The sequence below is a fragment of the Pteropus medius genome, unplaced genomic scaffold (assembly GCF_902729225.1).
Source record: "Pteropus medius unplaced genomic scaffold, Ma_sr-lr_union100, whole genome shotgun sequence".
NCBI classification, from domain to species: Eukaryota; Metazoa; Chordata; class Mammalia; order Chiroptera; family Pteropodidae; genus Pteropus; species Pteropus medius.
In genome coordinates this window covers 2867059-2885639 of record NW_024344378.1, presented here as the reverse complement: position 1 = coordinate 2885639, position 18581 = coordinate 2867059, and the positions used below count along the sequence as shown (strand labels likewise).

The window sequence follows — 18581 nt, the reverse complement described above, 5'->3', positions numbered from 1 at the left end:
GGAGGGCTAGAGAAGTTGACTTAGCCGAGGCCACATGGCTCAATTAACGCCGGGGTAGGAACAGAATTTGCGATGGGGAGGGGGTAGAAAAGGGGCCCTGACTGTAAACGGCTGTCGCCTGCCCCGTCGCACAGCCAGGTGGCCAGGCAGGTGTCACAAGCGTTGGGGCGATGGCATGTAGACAGCAGTGACCAAGCCATACGCTGCCAGGCGCTCTCCGAGTGCCATTCTCACTAACTACTTCGTGTCATCAATTTATACAGTTCCATCAAAAGCGAAGGAAGGGTAGGGATTTAAATGCCCGGTGGTGGGACTTTTAGAGACACACCATTGTCATTGTCTGCACATATCTTTTTCACAAGTAGAAAAACTCATTAGCGTGTAAGCTGAGGCATTTTATTCACTATTGGCCTTCATTACTTGATGAACCTAAACCCGCTTGATTCTTTAAACTTTTTGCTGCTCTCTTCAGCGCTTGACCCTGAGTTTCTAGAGTTTACCATGAGCTGGATCCAGTTTGTTCTTTATAAGAAGTTTTAAGAGTTTGACCCTTGTTATTTTCAAAACTAACCTGACAGAAAACACAACTGACGCAGAAAATTGGGGCGATGTTCATTGGAACCAAATTTTGAAAGGTTTCTATGAAGTATAAGAAGGCTAAGTCACAGGCCTAGTTAATAGATCAGTGGTTTGAATTCATCGTTGTCTTTGGAAAAGTGAGCAATGTGACAACGTCTGGGGGCCCGTCATGGACCTTTGAAATCAACGGTTCTGGCCCATCACAGAAGTCTGTGATCCATCAGTCACCAACCAAGTTCAAGTTGGGTAAATTATGGAACAAAAATTAGATCTAAAAAGTTAGATCTAGACACGGAAGCAAGCGGGGTGTGGCCGAGCTGAGGTCTGGAAGGGCCGAGGGTGGGGAAATCAATGAATAGAGACTTTTCTTTTTAAGCCCTAAAAGGGTAAAATGAGTTCTCTTGCCTGGCGGGGCCTTCTTTCCAGGGAAATGTCTAAGTAACCCCTGCCGTGCCCAAACATACCATGGCCCCACCAGGCGGGGCTGAACACCCGGAAGTAAGAAGTGGTTTTCACCTTCGAATTCCCAGAGACCATCACAGGTGCCCTGGACGTGATTAGCAGGATGCTAGATCCATAGATCAAAAGCAGACTTTTCTGAGGCAGGGTAACCTGCTGTCAGGCAAAGCTATAAAGGAGGTGAGATGTGGGGGTACTCGGCCACTCGTTGCTCTGCGTCCCATCTCCCCAGGCTTCTTTGACAGTTCCACGCGCTGCCTCAAGTTCTGTACCTGTCCTCCACCTTTACACACAAACGGTCACCGAGCAGAGGTCTGGCTTGGGAAGGCACAACGTGACCTGGAAGTGAGAAGGCCAGATAAACAGTATGTAGGGATCCGGGGTGCACTTCTTCTGTTGCATCAGGCCCCCCTCCTGATCCCTCCCTGTCACCCCCTCCCAGGGGGCTGGCTACCAGAGATCACAATGATCTGCTGCTGCATAACGAACCACCGTGGGTGCGGGGGGCCCGCTGGGCTCACCAGGCGCTTCGGTTTCATGGGCCATGAACTAGTAGCACTCACTGGGCTGCGTTCAGTGAAGGGCTGGGCCGAGCTGGAAGGTCTAAGATGCCCAAGCCTTGCCACGTTTATTCGTTTATTTATTTATCTAAGATGACCAAGCCTCACGGCGATGTTGGCCCCTCAGGGCAGCCAGACCGCTTACGTGGTGGCTGAAAGGAGAAACTGCCCAGCCCTTGAAAGGCTAAGGCAGCGCCTGGCACATGCTGTTCTTGCTGCATTTTATTGGCCTGCATATTTGAGGAATATTTTCGATGTAATGGAACTTGAGTTGAAGGATGGGTGTGATTTGATAAACAGAAATTGGCCAAGAGGGTTATAAACGAGGGGAATGACAAAGGCAAAGACACAGACAGGAATGCAGGTGACAAGTTCAGAAAAGAAAGAGGCAGGCAGTTGGAAGGGCTGAGGTAAGAAGAAAGGCAGAAGTCAGATTGTGAGGCACCGGCTTCTCTTCCAACTCCTGTGGTTACATAGGACATTTGCTGGGGTTCCGGGAAGATCGCTCGGTCACTATGTTAATCAAACCGAAACGAAAGCAGCCTTCGAGGGCAAAGGTCTCGCGGGGACTGAATGCAATCAGCAAAACCATTGGGCCTCACCCCAGGTCCCGGTCCCCTTCTGGTACGAGTCATCACCATGAACTTAGATGGTTATCTAAGAGCCAGGGCTGTTTTGTCACCTCTCTGGGCAGAGGGCCAGAGCACTAATTACAAAACAAGCGTGTCATCTTCAAAATCCCCTTCGAGATCAATGTGATCGGAGGGGACCTAAGCCGCTCCAGGACCTAGAGGGTCAGGGTCGCCTGGGCTGCACGTGGCTGGCTGATGGTGTCTTCGGCATGTCCCATGGAGCCTCAGAGGCTCCGGAAGCACTTTGGGGTGCTTCCCCAAGAATTCCAGTTGCCACTCCGGTCCTATTTAATTACAACAGCTACATTCTTTAATCGGGAGTAAAATGTGGTTTGAGGAGTGTCGTGTCCGAACAAGCCTTCTGTGCTTTCTGTTTTTAACAAACGTGGGGTTTATTTTTTATTCGTTTATTTACTTTTTTGGAGAGTTGTATCTAACTGTTCCCATGGTGGCCGTGGATATTCCATGGGTTTGGGGATGGCGCTTGAGTTTTAACCTAAGCTCCGTTCCATGTGCCACAGTGTCACTCTAGAGCCTGTTTCATCGTCTGCTTCTCCATTTGCTGCGGTGACTGAATGAAATAATGTACACACAGTCCTAAGTGTGTACGTGTAGGAGGCACTTAGTAAATGCTAAATTCATCTCCGAAGTGGGACCTATTTATACCTCGGATAACTGGCACCAGTGGCTGCCCATTCCTCTTCCTCCTTCTCCAGTGAGCCCCGGTATTTTACGTATTTATTCTCTTCTGCACAGCCACATGCATCAAAGGAAGCTGAGCGCCTCTCAGCTTCCAGGAAAGGAAACTGATTATTTGAAACCATCCTCTTTGCTAGTGCCTGGCGCAGGAACGGGCACGTGACCCGAGTCTGACCGCTGAGATCTGAGGTTGGCTAAGGACCCTTCTGGGGACGGTTTCTTTTGCTTCTCAGAGAGCGGAAGACAGGCTTTCTTCTGACGGCGCTGCATCTGGACACACTGCCCAGAACGGCTGCGAATGGCTTGTTGCTGGGAAGCCGGCCTGGAGCAAAGCCAACGCTGAGGATGGCAAAGCCCCTGGCTTCCTCGGCACGGCGCCAAGGTGTCACGGGCCTGCAGCCTGCCCTCCTCTGCAGTCTGGGTGAAATCATAACATTTTTTGCTCAATGCCTGTTAAAGAGTTTTGGTTTTGGGCTACTCACAGCCCTAAATGTCCTGTTCTGAATCTGGTCATTGTAAGTGGGGCTATTATGACAGTCCCTAGAATGAGGAAGTGCTGGGTGGAGGAGGCAGGACAGAGGGTGGCGAGGTCCCTAGGACTTTAGGTTCGGAAGCCAGCGTCCCTTTATTATGTAGTTGCGAAACAACCGATTAAAATGGTATCTGTTTTACGGTGAGTCCAGATTAGAGAAACGTAGTATATTAGTAAAATTATTACTTAAAAAGTCCAGAACCACTGAACCCAGTATGTTGATGTCGTGTTGGCTATTTCTTAGGGCCTTCAGTAAGGTCCTTTAAAAGACGAGCTTGGGGCGAAGGTAGAGAAGAAAATCCGGCTTTGCTAAGAGGTCTTCTCTGCCCGCAGTCCGAGTCAGACTGACGTTCCGATTACAGCGAGAACCCCCGAAGGGTTTTAGGCAGGAGGGTGACATGATTTAGTCTTCGTTTTAAGACTGCGTGTCTTTTCACACGGAGAATGGAAGACATGGGCCAGAGAAAGAGCGGCCGAAGGCTGCCACCGCAGGCCAGGAGAGATGAGAGGTCTAGGAGGCAGGACAGACGGACAGAAATGGGTGGATTCAGGACACTTTGGAGGTAAAGTCAAAAGAACTTGCGTGGTGGTGCCAACTTGAGAGGGGGGAGGGAGGAGGACAGTTGGCGGGGGAGGCAGGGGAGTGGAGGGACGTCGTCGGAAAGGGTGAAGCGAGGTCTTACTCTGTCTGGGGCGGGGTCTAGACGGCCCCTGGGCCTGCCTCATTGGTCAACTGGACCATCCACCAGAAATCCCCGGGTATGCACCACACCCCACAAAGCCTGGAGGTCCCGGGTGACTAGGAGGAGCTGATGGCAAAGGCAAGGCTGGAGGGAAAGCACTAAACCACAGGTAGCCTGATTCAAAAGGTGTCCAGACTCCTTGTCCATCCGGCGGGCCAGCCCCAGAGGCAGGCGCCACACCATCGGAACGGAGCATGGCCTGCTACACGCGGGGCCCCACACGGCCCGGCGCCTGGGCGTCCAGGTCAGGACGACGTCCCTGGACCTTGCCCCGCCCTCCATGTCACTGTTTGCATCTGACTCACCATGTGCCTGCTCTGCTCCCACACCTAGGCAGCTAGAGGAAAAAGTGCAGACCGGCTAAAAGCACGGTTTTCATTCCCACGAGGCTGGTCCTACGGGCGATCGGCGTGGGCGGCTTCCGCTCATCTCCTCCCCGTCCGTCCTGAACTTGCCTTGTTCTCTCCGGATGACCTTGCTGGTGACTCCATCGAAGAGAAAGCGCGTGGCGGGAGCTCCCTGCTTCCTCCTTAACGGTAGATGTGTGCGCCTCGCCTGGTCCCTCGTCTCAAGCCCCAAGCCCTCCCGCCCCACCAGCCAGCGTGTGCTCCAATCTCCTGCACTTTAAAAACAAATTCCTCTCCCCGACACGGCGCCAGCCCCCACCTGCCGCAGGCCTCTCCCCAGCCTCGCTTTCTGAGACTCCTCTACGGAGACCTTGTCTGCTTCATTCTAAGGGCCTATCACACAGGCCCGGTGCCTAAGTCGACAGTGACAGGTGGTGCCTTCTCCAAAACCGCCTGCCTCTCCATTTCCCCTTCCCCAAAGGAAATCATTGAAAAGAATCTTTTAACCGATTTGCTTGGGTGCTTAGCTCTGTATCTCTGAATAACAAGCTCCCATTGACTTCTACTTTCATTTCTCAGTTTTGGGCATCATAAGCGACCGCCCCCTGTGGAAGGGGAAGGTTAAGCGTGCCTCTGTGCATCACCCGTTCACACAGGACCCACGCTGGCGTTACCAAGACTACGGAAATACTATCACACGCAGCTGAGCCAAGCCCTACGCGACTCGTTGCTTTATTACGAAAGAATTAGTAACTGCCTGTTTCCCTGCCCGCTGCTTAGTTTTCCATGGATTCGTCACCAACTCCGGCCTCGACACTGCCCATTACGTGCACATCCCGGCCATGCGCTCGGCAACACTTGGAGTGCCCGCCCCTCCCCCAGCCCCAAAGCCAAGGGCCTGTTTCCTAGGACACCCTCCCAGTTTTCGGCTTGTGCTTCTCTATCGTCATTCAATCCTCCCGTAGCTTCTTGGTAGCTTAAATTTTTACGTGCGGAAACGCCTTTATCCTGTTGATTCTTTGGTCAGGTTTCACATTCGAAGCCGGAGCTCATTTCCGTCCGCTGTGAGGGCGCAGCTCCCGCCAGGCTCCTGCGGTCTGAGGACGTTTTGACTCCTGGCCCTTTGCAGGTGACTTTGTCTCTCTGGGAGCTTGCAGGACCTGCGTCTCTAGCGTTGCTAAAATGTCACCACAGTATACTCGTGTACGTCTGTTTTCATCCATTTTGCTGAGCATTGGGATCTGGAAACTCATGAATTCAGTTCTGGGTAATTTTCATGATTAAAAAAATTTCCCAGCCTGTTTTCTCTTCCCAAAACTCCTTTATTATTCAGATGCTCAACTTCTTAAATTGATTCTGGCTACTTGTGTCCTTTTTTCAATCTGGTTTTACTCTACTTTCTGGATATTTTCTCAACTTATTCTTCCCACAATTCTATTAGGTTTTCCTTTCTTTCAACTTTGCCTCCAAATATTGCTGTTTTTCATGGAGGCACCACATTATTACCTAAACAAACATTTAAGACATTTAGATGTTTCCTCCTTCTTGCATAGACTGTTTCAAGTTGATGCTTCTCTGCTTGTTCTGACATCCGCCTTCATCTCGAAGGTTCTATGAAGATGTTCGGCGATCCTTGGTTTACTGTTCCTATCTAAGAGTGAAGCGCTAACACCATGTTTGAAACTCTAAGCGCCGGAGTGGGGTCTGAAGGCTGTGGGCTCCTTCCCCAGGGAATGTGGATGGCCAATTCCTCTGTGGTCACTGTCACCGTTCCTGCTAAAGCTCGTTATATTCCCTAGAGAAGCAAACGTCAGTCTCCTTCCTAGAGTCTGTATGCGTGCATGCGTGCACGTATGTGTATGTGCATGTTTTGTTAAAATCCTAACCCCCAAAGGGACGGTGTTAGGTGGGGCCTCTCGGAGGTGACACGGTCATGAGGGTGCAGCGACATGATGGGCCACGGTCCTTATAAAAGAGACCCCCACAGAGCTCCCTGCCCCTCCCACCCTGTGAGGATGCACCGAGAACCAGGAAGCAAGTCCTCGCCAGACACCAAATCTACCAGCGCCTTGAATGGAGACTTCCGCCTCCAGAACCGTGAGAAATACATGTTTGTTATAAGCCACCAAGCCTGTGGTGTTCTCTTACAGCAGCCTAAGCCGGCTAAGACCACGGCCCCTGCCCTCGGCTGTGTCCCGTCTCTGGCATGAGGCGTTCCTCGGAGAGATTAAACCTCCGGTCTTCTGCTAGCGTTGAGGATAAGTCATCCAGTTATGCAGAATAGGAAAAAAAAAAGCGTGAGGATTTAACTGGCTCTTAAACAAACGTCCTGTTATTTTGCTGCGCCTTCACATCCTACTTCTAGAAGAACCTGGTGCCATCAATTCCTACGCCTTTTGAGTTCTCTGAATCTAAGATTCAGATTTCTCGGATGAGCTAAGTCAGTTACCGCTCATTTATCTGCGTTCCAACTTCCAACAGTTTTGTGACTGTCATCTCCTTTCCGTTTTCTTTGCCCTTATAGTTTTATGCCTTAAAAAAAATCTTTTTATTGTCATTTTAGTATGGTCTCCGGAAACAACCAAAGTAAAGACACGTTGAGCCCATCGGACTGCCAGAAGCCCCCCACTCACTCTTAAACAAACGTCCTGTTCTTTTGCTGCGCCTTCACATCCTACTTCTCGAAGAACCTGGCGCCATCAATTTTAGCGCCCTGCGATCCGGCTTCCGGCCTCCCTGAAACTGACCGTGGCAGTGAGTGCTGCCGCTGACTCTCAGAGCGTCAGAGAACACCTGCCCTCGTCTGTTCCACTTGGTGTCTCTGCAGCACGGGTGCCGAAGACCGCTCTTGCTTACACTCCTTCCTCTCTCAAATTTGACAGCAGCTCTACCTTGTGGCATCGGCTGTCGCCTTCTTCACAAAACCCTCTTCCCTTTTTATCGCAAGCCTGGTGTTCCTCAGGCTTGCTTCTTAGACCGCTGCTCTTTTCATTCTTGATGTTGCACTGGAGTCAGCTCATCGAGACCAGAAACCTACCGTTTACATACTGAAAACCCTAAAACCTCTATTTCTAGCCCAAGGCAATCTGCTGCAATATAGATCTGTTTCCCCAATAGCCTGCTGGACAGATCTACTTGGATTTCTCAGAAGCACCCCGAACTCCACATGTCAAAAACAAAATTTGCCATTGTTGTCACAGAAACCTATGATATCTCTCGTTTTCCGTCTCAGTGAAGGGTACCCTCATCTACCCTGCAAACGAGCCAGAAAATCGGAGGTCCTACCGAGTCCTATCACTGACTCCCCACCCCCATCCAAACTGTCTCAGTCTTACTGATTCTGCCTCTTAATCCTGAGAGCAGGAGTTCTCAAAATCTCGTGTGCATCGGAATCACCTGCAGGCTTGTGAAATGCCAGCCGCTGGGTCTCGGTCTGTTTCTGGTCCAGTAAATGGTGGCGGGGGTGGGTGGGGGACGGAGAACTTTGCTGCTCACCTGGGGACCGTGCTTTCAGAGCCACTCACCTCTGTACCCACCGCTCCCCACCAGTCCCACTTCATTGCCAGGTCCAGCCGATCGGCTGTCCTTTCTCGGTGAGATTATAACTCTTCATTTATCTGACCTTCTTAAAACATCCTCCAATCTACAACTGGAATGTTCTCTCTGTAAAGAAAATCTGATGTCTTAAAATCGTTTAGTGATTCCTCCTAATTTTTCAGACCACCTCTGAAAGTCCTTGGCCCAGTGTTCAAGGGTCTTTATTACCTGGCCCGCTCACTAGCCTGTACACACATCTTATTTACTCAAGCTTTTCCTACAGTTTCGTTAGCAATTAAAATTTTAGTCGCTGGTGGTAACTCAGTGGTATTTTAAATGATCTATATACCAATATTTTAGGTCGGTCTGATATCATCATCTCAGTATTTAAAAAAAAATCTAAAATCTGAAATATGTCGAGAATACTTATGTGAAAGGACAACTTAAACAGTACGCTATGGTATTTTAACACTTCTACTGCAAGAATTTAAAACTGCAAATACCTTCTAAACAAACGGAATATGATATAACAGCATTTATTTTTATATGGGTAACTCTGCATCAGAATCCCTATATACATGATAAAATCGGGGATGAAGAAAAATCGGAAATGCTTTCTTTGAAACAAAAAAGTTGCTATTGATAAACTGCAGATTCATAATCAAATTAAAAAACACCTCTAAATTATCAAATAAGAAATTATTTAAAAATTACTAAACCAAAGAAAAATATTTGGAACTATCTTATACTTGTTTTCCTTATTTTTCTCCCAATTATTGTGGCACCAAAAAAAAAAAAAACCCTTCTAAAGAAAATCTTGCACAAAAATATATTCATGACTAAATGAAATCATGGAAGCCACTTATTTTAAAGGCTGTACTTTAAAAAACATCTAATAGATTTCCATTTTTATGTATCTTTTAGTATATATTTTTGAGTAATGCTTTTATCTTCTTATATGAGAACTTTCCACTTGTATGAAAATGACAATGGACATTTTACACTTATTTTCTAAATCTACTTTTTTTACCGGAGATTTAAAACTGTTTTCCTATGTGAAACACACCAGATATTCAGTCTTACTGATTTTTAAAAAATTCTTAACACTTAAAAAAACGAAATACCAGAACTGATTCCTAGATCCTGTGGTTTTTCAAAATAAGTGCCAAAACACCAGAACTGACGTTTTGCTCCAGTGGCGCCCGCACCACACGTGTCCTTTGTGTCCCTCGTGCTGCGCCTCCTTCCAGAATATTCTGTCGCTCTGTAACAGCCTGCTGACCACACAGGCCCAGCTCCACCCCCTCAGCGCAGCCCTGGTGGCTCCGGGGCGTGTGCGGCCACCCGTCTCTCCAAACGCCACGCACTGGGTGCGACATCCCCGAGCCAGGGCCCACACTGTGACTCCACGCACCCACCGACACGGCACCTGCCACAGGACAGGTGCGCAGGGAAGGTGCACCGAGTTAACGACTTGTCCTCCGATAAATGAGTGGCTTGCTCTTTGGTTGGCAAAACTAGATTTCTAGAAAATACATAAAACTAGATTTTCAGAAAGCGCGTAATTGAATTTGCTTCAATGCCGCCCCTCTCGCCCTTTCTTTTGAAGGACATTGAATACTGTGATCGATCCAAATGCAAATCATTTCCTTCCACTTGCTCTTTCATTCCAAGTTATCCACAGCCACAGGCATCGAATGAGGCCGGGCAGGAATGCCGCTGGCGGGCGAGACAGCCCCGCCCCTTCCTGGTGGCACTGGTCTTCAGGCCCCACGCTCTGCCTTTTCCTCGACGAGCAAACATCCAGTCGGCATTCACCCTTTCCAAGCACCCCTGGCCCAATCCAACAGCGCCCCTGCTTTACTCACCGGTCCGCACGCTAAGCTCCACTAGCGCCTGATGTAGGGGAGCTTGGGGCGGGGGGTCTGCACTTGGGCCCCGCTTGACTGGCCTCAGACACTAGGTGTGGTCAACTCTTTGGGCAGTGCCGTGCCAACTCCCTCACCTGCCATCTGCGTCCCTGAAGTGCTGTATGGCAAAAATGTAAAAATACCACATCCATGTACATGTAAGTGATGTGCATATTTCGTTGGTTTCTATAACAACAGCTTTATTACAACCACCACCCAGCATCCCCCGGCACTGAACCAGGTACCAACTTTCCATCTCTACTTAGCCCTGTTCCCCACCCCACCCTTGGGCTGGCCAACTCCACTTCCTTCTGAAGTATTTTTTTTTCTTTTGGTTATAAATTACCGGACAGTAGTAAGCTGTTTTCTGGTGTTGCTCTGTAATGCACCGTATTTATTATTTTTTTCCTTTTTCCCTTTGACCCCCTTTGCCCATTCCCTCTCAAATATTTCTGCTTTCCTGTTCTACCTGTGGGAAATACCAGACGTCTAGCTATTGCCACTTTGTGCTTGTCTTATGAATGATGTTGTCTCCCTGTCTCAACTGTGAACCTCGTGATGATAAAGGCACACACTACGTCATACAAGTGTGGTCCCCTCGGCATGGAAATCTCATTTCGAAGCAGCAGTGATAGATCACCCTGGACAGTAAGTCTCATGCTCTGCCGGATGTATCGCGTGAATAGTGACAGAGCCTTGAAAAAGAGTAAGCGGAACAAAGGGAAGGCTGCAGAAAGTTCAAAAACAACAGGGCTGGAGGTGGGTGTCACACAGTGGTACGTCAGTTCTACAATGCCTGTTTAATCGGAACCTTGTAATAAAAGTTTACATACATAAAATGTTTGGCTTTTTTATCAAAAGAACATCCCTGGTGTTCCTGGCCCGCCGCATGCGGACGAGGGGCGGTGGGAACCGGCTGCTGTGGGAATGCAGAAGTGCAGGGCGCCGTCATCTTCCCCCGCGGTGCCGGGTGCCGGGTGCCAGGTGCCGAGTGCATCCCGCGTCTCGGCGCGTGAGCCCTCCCCCGCGCCGGCTTCCTTCAAGTAACTGGACGCACGCGTGGCCCCGTGCGCCTGGCAGGACGCTGCCCGGGCGCTCAGAAGACGAGGAAGAGCAGGGCCTCGTGCCGCGGCAGCACGATGTCCTCCACGGTGCGCTCCATGGAGCGCACCTGCTCCGGGGAGGCGGTCAGGAAGGCCAGCGGCCCCACGCGCTGCTCCGCGCAGGAGTGGCACAGGTAGCCTCCCTTGTTTTCCTTCCTGTTGCTCTGCAGGGAGGACAAGACAGAGGTGAGGGGGCCAGTCGGGGACGAGGGTTTCCGCCCACGAGTGCCCGCAGAGCCGTCCAGCTGCGATGCTGACGGTTCCTGACCTGTGCGACCTCTGAGGTCGCACTTCCCAGGCACGGCCACGGAGGGCGATGCTAGGCTGGCAAACTCCGCGGAGCCGGAGCAGAGATCCGGGTTTACTAAGGCGGGGCACGCGGAGCCGCGGCCACCTCGCCCGGGTCCCCGCCTGCGTTCTCCCTGGCACGTCGGCCACAACCCGCCCGCCCGGGCTACGCACGAGGGGCCCACACAGTCGCCTCTGACACAGAGGAGGACCCGGCGTCTCCCGGGCCTTAGACGCAGACAGCCCCCGATGGGGTCATGCACGTTTCTCCCGCATCTCCCGCGCCCACGGCCCGCCGCGTGACACAGACGAGGCCGGCGCCGGCGCCCGGCCCACGTACGTACGTAGGTGATGGGGAGCTTCCTCAGGGTGAGCGCGGTGTCCGCCGGGATGGCGTTGCTGCACTGCCCCACGCAGCAGCGGGCCACGCCGGTTTTCAAAACGTTACTCGTCAGCTCTGCTTGCAAGAAGTACTCCTAGACGGGAAGAGCGAGAAAGAGTGACGCGGGGCCTCTGCCGCGCTCCTCCGGACACTCTCGCAGGCCCCGGGGCTCGCTGCCAGGCCCGCGGCTGCCTGACGCGTCTCTCCCGGGCTGTAAGTCCCGTGAGACCCCCAAGCACACTACTTGTTTTGTCCCCTGTCCCTCCCAGCACTAACCCCAGCGCCTGGCATGCAGCAGGGGCTCTATACACCTAATATTTGTCAACGGAATGGACCATAAATGAACCGCTTATGCCGCCCACAGTCCTTGGTGACGTCTTGGGCATCTGACACTTTCACAGGTGTGAAGACCGGTGATGACTGGGAAACAGCATCACTCCGGGAGCTGTGAAGGGGCTCACACCACACTGTGCACTGTCCTGGCAGACGACCGCGGCCAGTTGTCGCGAACACTGTCACAAGGGGGGAGGAGCTTCGCGGGAAGCCCTGGCCTTCTGAGACCCAAAGGCACATGTCACCACCCGCACCGCTGTCCTTAAATCACGCCAGCAGGTCCTTTGCTTGCAAGGCACCGTACATATAATCTTCACCAACAACTTCCTGGGGGTGATACTGTCATCGTCCCCGTTGCACACACGAGGGCATGAGAGCGGAGAAATTACTTGTGCAAAAGATCGCAGAGCTAGGCCGCAGCAGCTGGGGGCTCACACCCCCTCCCCCAGTGTGCTCCAGTCCAGAGCCTGTGCTCTTCATCACCAAGCAACAGAGTCCTCCTCCGTCGCTCCTATAATTTCTAGGTACAAACTGAAATGACACGGAAGCACGTGACTCGACAGCACCTCCGTCACGTAGAAACTGCTCCACAATTACTGCGGACGCGATGAGCGCGCGCACGCCACGACCACGCAGCTCCTCCCGGAACGCCAGTTCTCCCCTCGATACCCCCCCTCGGGGGTGCAGTGTCTCAGAGACGACTAACTGCCTTTGGGCGTCCCCTCCGCTCTCCCTGATCGACGGCGAAGCAGCTGTTTCACCAGTTTGTCGTGGCCCCTCTGTCCCCCTCCTCGGGTGCAGTTAGTACCACTGGCCTGTTTCGCCGGGCAGGAAACAGCAGTGCAGTGTGATCAGCACCTCACCAAGGTCATGAAGTGCCCAGGTGGAAGACCTGGGCTGTGACCGAGGCGGTCTGATCGGAGGCCGGTGGAAATCAGGCCCGTCTCCAAACGGGAGGGGACACTTGTCCACACTCGACACACACGGAGCGCCACCCACGAGCTGGGCACCGTCCTGAGGGTGTACCTGCGAGATTCGGATCGAGAATCTGAGATTCTGGGAGGCTAAGCAGCTGCCTGTCAGCATCGAGCAGAAGGCACGCCCCTTCATAATCAATGGAATGGCTCTCCCCTTCGCTAAGTCATGACCTGAAATAAACGAAGGCACTGGGAGACTCACAGTGACGAGGGACCTTCTGGAGGGGTCAGAGCAGAGTGGGCTGCCTGCCCTGCGCTCGGTGACGGGGGACGACGACTCACCTTCACTCTAGAACCTCGCCACCCACAGCTCTGCTGCTCACAACGCGCTTTCCTTCCTCTCCTGCCCCAGAACCTTCGAGGTGCCCTAGAGCCTTCCTCTCTGAGCAGAAAGTGGACTTAGCCACGTCTGAAACAGGACATCCCCAAATGATTCAGAGGCCGAATTAAATTTAAAAAAGTACCGTCCTCTCATGTGAGGTCTCTCGGCCTCAGAAACACCCACTCACACACCTGGTCCGCACATCTGGGGCTTCCTCAGACCACCCTGTGGGCCAACAGGTGTATCCCAACAGGTGTATCTAGGGGGAAGCACTTCTCTAGATTCTGTATTCTTTTCTTTAAGGGAAAACTCATTTTCCCCATAAAATGTATGCAGTCACCAACGGATAAGCTTCCAGTGAGCTTTAAAAAGCCCGTTTGACCCTTCTACATAACCTGGTGGGGTGCCACAGTATAGGATCTCTGGGAAGACTTTGGCAGCATCTAGAAAAACCACATATCCATTTATCCTTTACCCAGAAATTCAGATTCTAGAAATGTATCCACAAGATGCACTGGCAAGAAGAGAAAAGGACCTGCGTGTAAGATTACGCATGTGGCATCGCTACCAAAAGCGAACGGTGAAAAGAACCCAACGCCCATCAGAGAGAAACCGCGTACATCACGACGCGGTGACACGGAGAACGCGACACAGCTGTCTAAGGGAATGAGGGAGAGCCGCGTGGACTGACGGGACGATTCCCTGCGTATCTCTCGGCGACAAGGTGAGGTACGAAACATCATAGAGAGAATGCTGCCCTCTCTGGAAAAGGATAAAAAAAGATATACCTATTTGAAAAAAAGAAATAGTGAAGGAGAAATCAAAAACTAATTTAAAAATAAGCTCTCAGTGACAGAGGGAGAGGAGGTCTGAAGGGGACAGGGATGGAATGAGACCTCTCTGAATACACCTGTTACAAAGTTTTGATTTGAAAACATAGATGTCTTAGGCGGCCAAAAAAGGTAATCAAATCGAAAAGAAGCAAAGTGATTCCTATAAGAATTGCAAACGGACAAGTATATCTGTGATTAAATTGGTGATCAAACTGCAGAGGAAACCGGACCTATTTCAAGTGTCCGACGTCCTTACTGGGGTGTGGGGGCGCACGGCTGCCGGGAAACCTCGAGTTCCATTCAGTGTTCTGACGCCAGCAATACTGGTGTCCGTTCACGACTTTTATACACGCAACTGATACTGTTAGGAACCCAGATTTTCAGCGTAAGAGAAAAGATTCGAGTATAAGGGAAGTAAACACCTTGCTGTTATATGGCTTGGACTGCAGGCCCGTTGTCACGAGGTATCAAGGTAAGCGGCTTCGGGCTCTGACGACGCAGACGCAGCCACGGGGAAGGCATGCACCAGCGCGCACGCTGCTGGTGGCGCGTGTCAGTGAAAAACCGAGAGGAAAGGTCAGAAACTGCTCGTGGTAAAAGCTGGGACAACACTGACCCCCAGGACGGGGAGCTGACCGTGGGGGCATCTGGGATGGCTAGCAAACCCCAGGTCCTGCCCTCGGAGAACGTTCACGTGCCCTAACTGGAAACTACACATCTGTTTTACCTATTTTTCTTCTATTTAGCAATAAAAACTTTAAGTAGAAAGTTGCCGTTGAAATTACTGATATGAACTCTTGATTTCTCTTTTCAAAAATACGGATTACGTAGCTCTGTCCACTAAAAGGCGAACGATCTTAGCACTGCTGGAGGAGAGATAATGGATGCCACTGCCTCCTGGTGGGGGTCAATACAGAGTGAGCCCCTGCCCCACCCGTGGGTCCAGGACTCCTGCCAAGAGAGTCCGGCCTGGACATAGAGAAGGAGAACCGAGTCGGGCAGCCATGGGCCAAGCTGCTCGACCACATGAGGGCGCAAATCCCGCCTGTGGAACACTATGTAGGAAAACCTACTCCGCTGAATGTGTGTGTGTGGGCGGGGGAGGTCTTGACTGTTCTAAATTAAGAAACTTAAGAGACCCAACAACAAAATGTTTGACCCTGATTTGAACAAACCGAATGTAAAAAGGCATTTTGAGATAGTCATAAAAAGTATGATCACGGTTTGGGCAGTAGAGGCCCCATGGAATTATTATGAATTTTATAAGATGATAATGGCACTATAGTTTGACAAAAAGGCCCATTTTTTTAATAGATGCGTATAGATATATATAAGGGTGATCTGTATGTGGTAATTCAATGTTATTTTCTCGAGTTTTTTAAGTGTCTCAAAATTTTCCTAAGTTAAAAAAAAAGCGCTATTTAACCCATGCTGTGAAATGATATCACTGCTCTACGATACTTCCATTAAAAGTTAACCGACGTGACTACCTGGCTTTGTTACAGCTCTAACCACTACCTATGAGAAAACCACACTGCAGGTGGTACTCGCGATCAGAGCTCATACGAAAACTTACGTGACATATAGAGATTATTTACACCTATAAATTATTATTCTACTCCATTCCCTGAGATTAAGAAAAGCCACGCTTATCTCTAAACTACGGGTCAGCAAACTACAACCAGGGGGCCAAATCCATTCCAGTGCCTGTTATAAATAAAGTTTTATTGGGACACGGCTGCGCTCATTTATTAATGGATTCCGGTGGCTGCCCTCATGCTACAACAGCGGAGCTGAAGGGACGCCCACAGAGACCCCACGGCCTGCAGAGCCTAGCAAATTTCCTGTCTGGCCCTTCAAAGAAAGGTCTGCAGAGCTCTGCTCTTAATTGTCTCTGGAAGCGCCACTGGCGACTCAGGTACCTTGAGGATGCGAGCAAGGGAGCGGGCTTCGGTTCCGAGCTCTGCCGCGTGAGCGCCACACAAGGTGAAGTGTCACACACGGTGAGGCCCAGGCGAAGCACAGTGGCTCGGGGAGCGCGCGACTGAGTTCTAATTCCAGAAACGCTCTCACGACCACACAGGCCGTCTCGGAGAGACTCTAAAGTGAGGCGGGCCTTAGGAGCAAAGTCGGTGAGACTGCGAGGCGAGGTCTGACGCGGGAAGAAGCCGCTGCTGTTCTGCCTGTTCACAGAGAGCATCCACCTGCAAAGTCTGCCCCTGCTAAGCTCTGATCTCCTCCTCCCCCAAACTGTAGGAAGCAGTCCTGTTCGTTTACTGTCTGCCTCTTCCCCTAGGAATTTCCTTCGTCTGCCATTATAGCTCCAGGGCCCAGAAAAGTGCGTGGCACAGGTGAGGCGCTCAGTATTCAATAACGGGTGTCAGCGTTCGGTCTTACCACTGCTGAACAACTCTGAGACTGAAAATATCACTTGTTAAGAAATGACTACTGCCCCACACCTCCACCCCAACTCGAGGTTCACGGCCATTGGCAGCAATGCTTCGATCCTAGAGCTCCACGCACCCTCACCTCCTCGGAAGAACATGTGATACGGCACTCAGACTAAATCCTCCCGCTACACAAAGTCATATATGTTTTGGAAATAACTAAGGAAGAAAGAGTATTTCTAGTCATTTTACACTTAAGTTTTAGGTTTCAGGCTTAAGGATCTCCGGTTCAGGGGAAGATGGACTAAGTAGTAACTATTCACTCAAATTTCTGTTCTAGCTTCCAAGAGGGTGGAAAAGACCAAGTAGTTTATACTCCAGCCGTGAGAGGCAGGAAAGAGGTAGAAACGGGAGTGGGGGGAAGGCTGGTGTTCAGGATGGTGTGGGTGCTGACACTTTCCTGCCTCTCTGCCGGTGACGAGAGGCCAGGCGCCTGAATATGCATTCTCCCCCGGCAAGGACACGTTCTTTCCAGACACGTCTACTGGTGGAACAGCAGGTGCCAGTTCAAAGGGTCTAGGGATCGAGAGAGAGACAGCTCAGAGGCGGAAATGTCCTTGCTGCTTTTTCCCTAAGGGTGCTGAGTACCAACCGAGCAAGGGAGAAATTAAGAAACACGTGAATACAATTGATATTTTCAAAATAACTTTTAAAAGTGAATTAGGAAAGAATTGAGAAAAGAACCCACGTGGTCATCGCTTTGGTTAGGGCGCTTCCTGTTCTAGCAACGGGCCCTTCTCATGCAACCCAGGACAGTCCGAACGCTGTTGAATTAACTTGTGCTACCTCTTACCCCAGCCAAAGTCAAAATGTTCTCCAACGACTTGGTCATGATGAGACGCTTCTTAGCACGAGTTACTGCAACATACAGTAAATTCCATTCGTCCTCAGAAAATGACTCTAAAAAAAGGGGGAAAAAATATCAATTCAAAAGCCTGCTTACAAAAATGTATGTTCTCATCTAAATGTTTACTACCCCTCACTCACCCACCCCGCAAAACAACCACTCAAGATCTGCTGGCTGTGTATACAAAATTTTCTCGCAAGTTCCAACCCCCAAAATGAATAAAACCCTAACAGACTCGTGGCACAAAATACTGAGTTCTGGTTAGTGCCACCACTGATAAGGCCTGGGGACCGGTTCACTGGTTATTTGCCACCTGCGACGTGCCCGATGACTATTTCCGTTGGTTCTCCCAGGTTTCTCCACGGCGATCCTGTGGGACTGATGGGGAAACAGGCTCACGGGGGCCAAGTCACTTGGACAAGCAAGGCTGCAGCTAAGCAAGGGTCCAGGAGTCGAACCCACGTCTCCAAAACCCACGTTCCTTGCTTTTCCTGACGTTCTTTTACTCAGGCTGGTCTGGGGACACCTCACGCTGTCCCATGACAACACGTTCCAGTCCTCACTGCCCACCTTACGCCTCCCTCGACTGCAGTCCCTGGCACAGTGGTGAGAACGCAAGGAAGACCTGTGACTGCGCTGAAGCCACCACACTGAGCAGTCTACATGTGGGCTGTGCGGCTGTGAATCACATCTCAGGAAGCTGATAACCGCCCCCAAAATATATACGTAATCACGTGACGACCAGCGGGGGGAAGAAGGCGGTGGTGTAGCAGACAAACTTCTCCTCCCCAGCACAAAGCCGTTTGCATCTCTCTGTGGCCATTTCTGTTCCCCACTCCACTGTGATTTATGTTCGACACGATGTCTTTCTCTCTTTTAATGAATAGAGTCATCGGATCTATGGAATTTTTAGTATTTCTATTTCAGCCTGCCAATGTATGCGATGCCCCGAATTTTGGATCCACGGTTCACAGAGTTTTTATTTGTTTATTTGGAGAAAAACTTCATTTTATTCTAAGATTTGAAACCGAAACAGTAGCACTGAAGCTTA

At 50.7% G+C, this 18581-nt stretch overlaps 1 protein-coding gene and 1 long non-coding RNA gene across 6 annotated transcripts in view; both read right to left on the bottom strand.

Annotated features, from left to right (window-relative positions):
• Nucleotides 1-599: 599 nt before the first annotated feature.
• Nucleotides 600-4786, bottom strand: LOC120609003 (uncharacterized). Its single transcript, XR_005654603.1, has 2 exons — nt 4510-4786; nt 600-1377 (listed from the first exon to the last, which is right to left on the bottom strand). It is a non-coding gene; the product is annotated as an uncharacterized LOC120609003 (long non-coding RNA).
• Nucleotides 4787-10764: 5978 nt separating this feature from the next.
• Nucleotides 10765-18581, bottom strand: part of FBH1 (F-box DNA helicase 1) — a 37981-nt gene continuing 30164 nt past the window's right edge. For 4 of the 5 annotated variants that reach the window (XM_039871003.1, XM_039871004.1, XM_039871005.1 and 1 more), the window contains 3 exons: nt 17477-17583; nt 11734-11865; nt 10765-11265 (listed from right to left, as the gene is read on the bottom strand). In XM_039871003.1, coding sequence (XP_039726937.1) covers nt 11095-11265; nt 11734-11865; nt 17477-17583 — 410 coding nt within the window. In that variant the 3' untranslated portion in view covers nt 10765-11094. Of the gene's footprint in view, nt 11266-11733; nt 11866-13352; nt 13491-17476; nt 17584-18581 lie in introns of those variants that run through there. The other variant, XM_039871007.1, reaches the window with a different exon arrangement.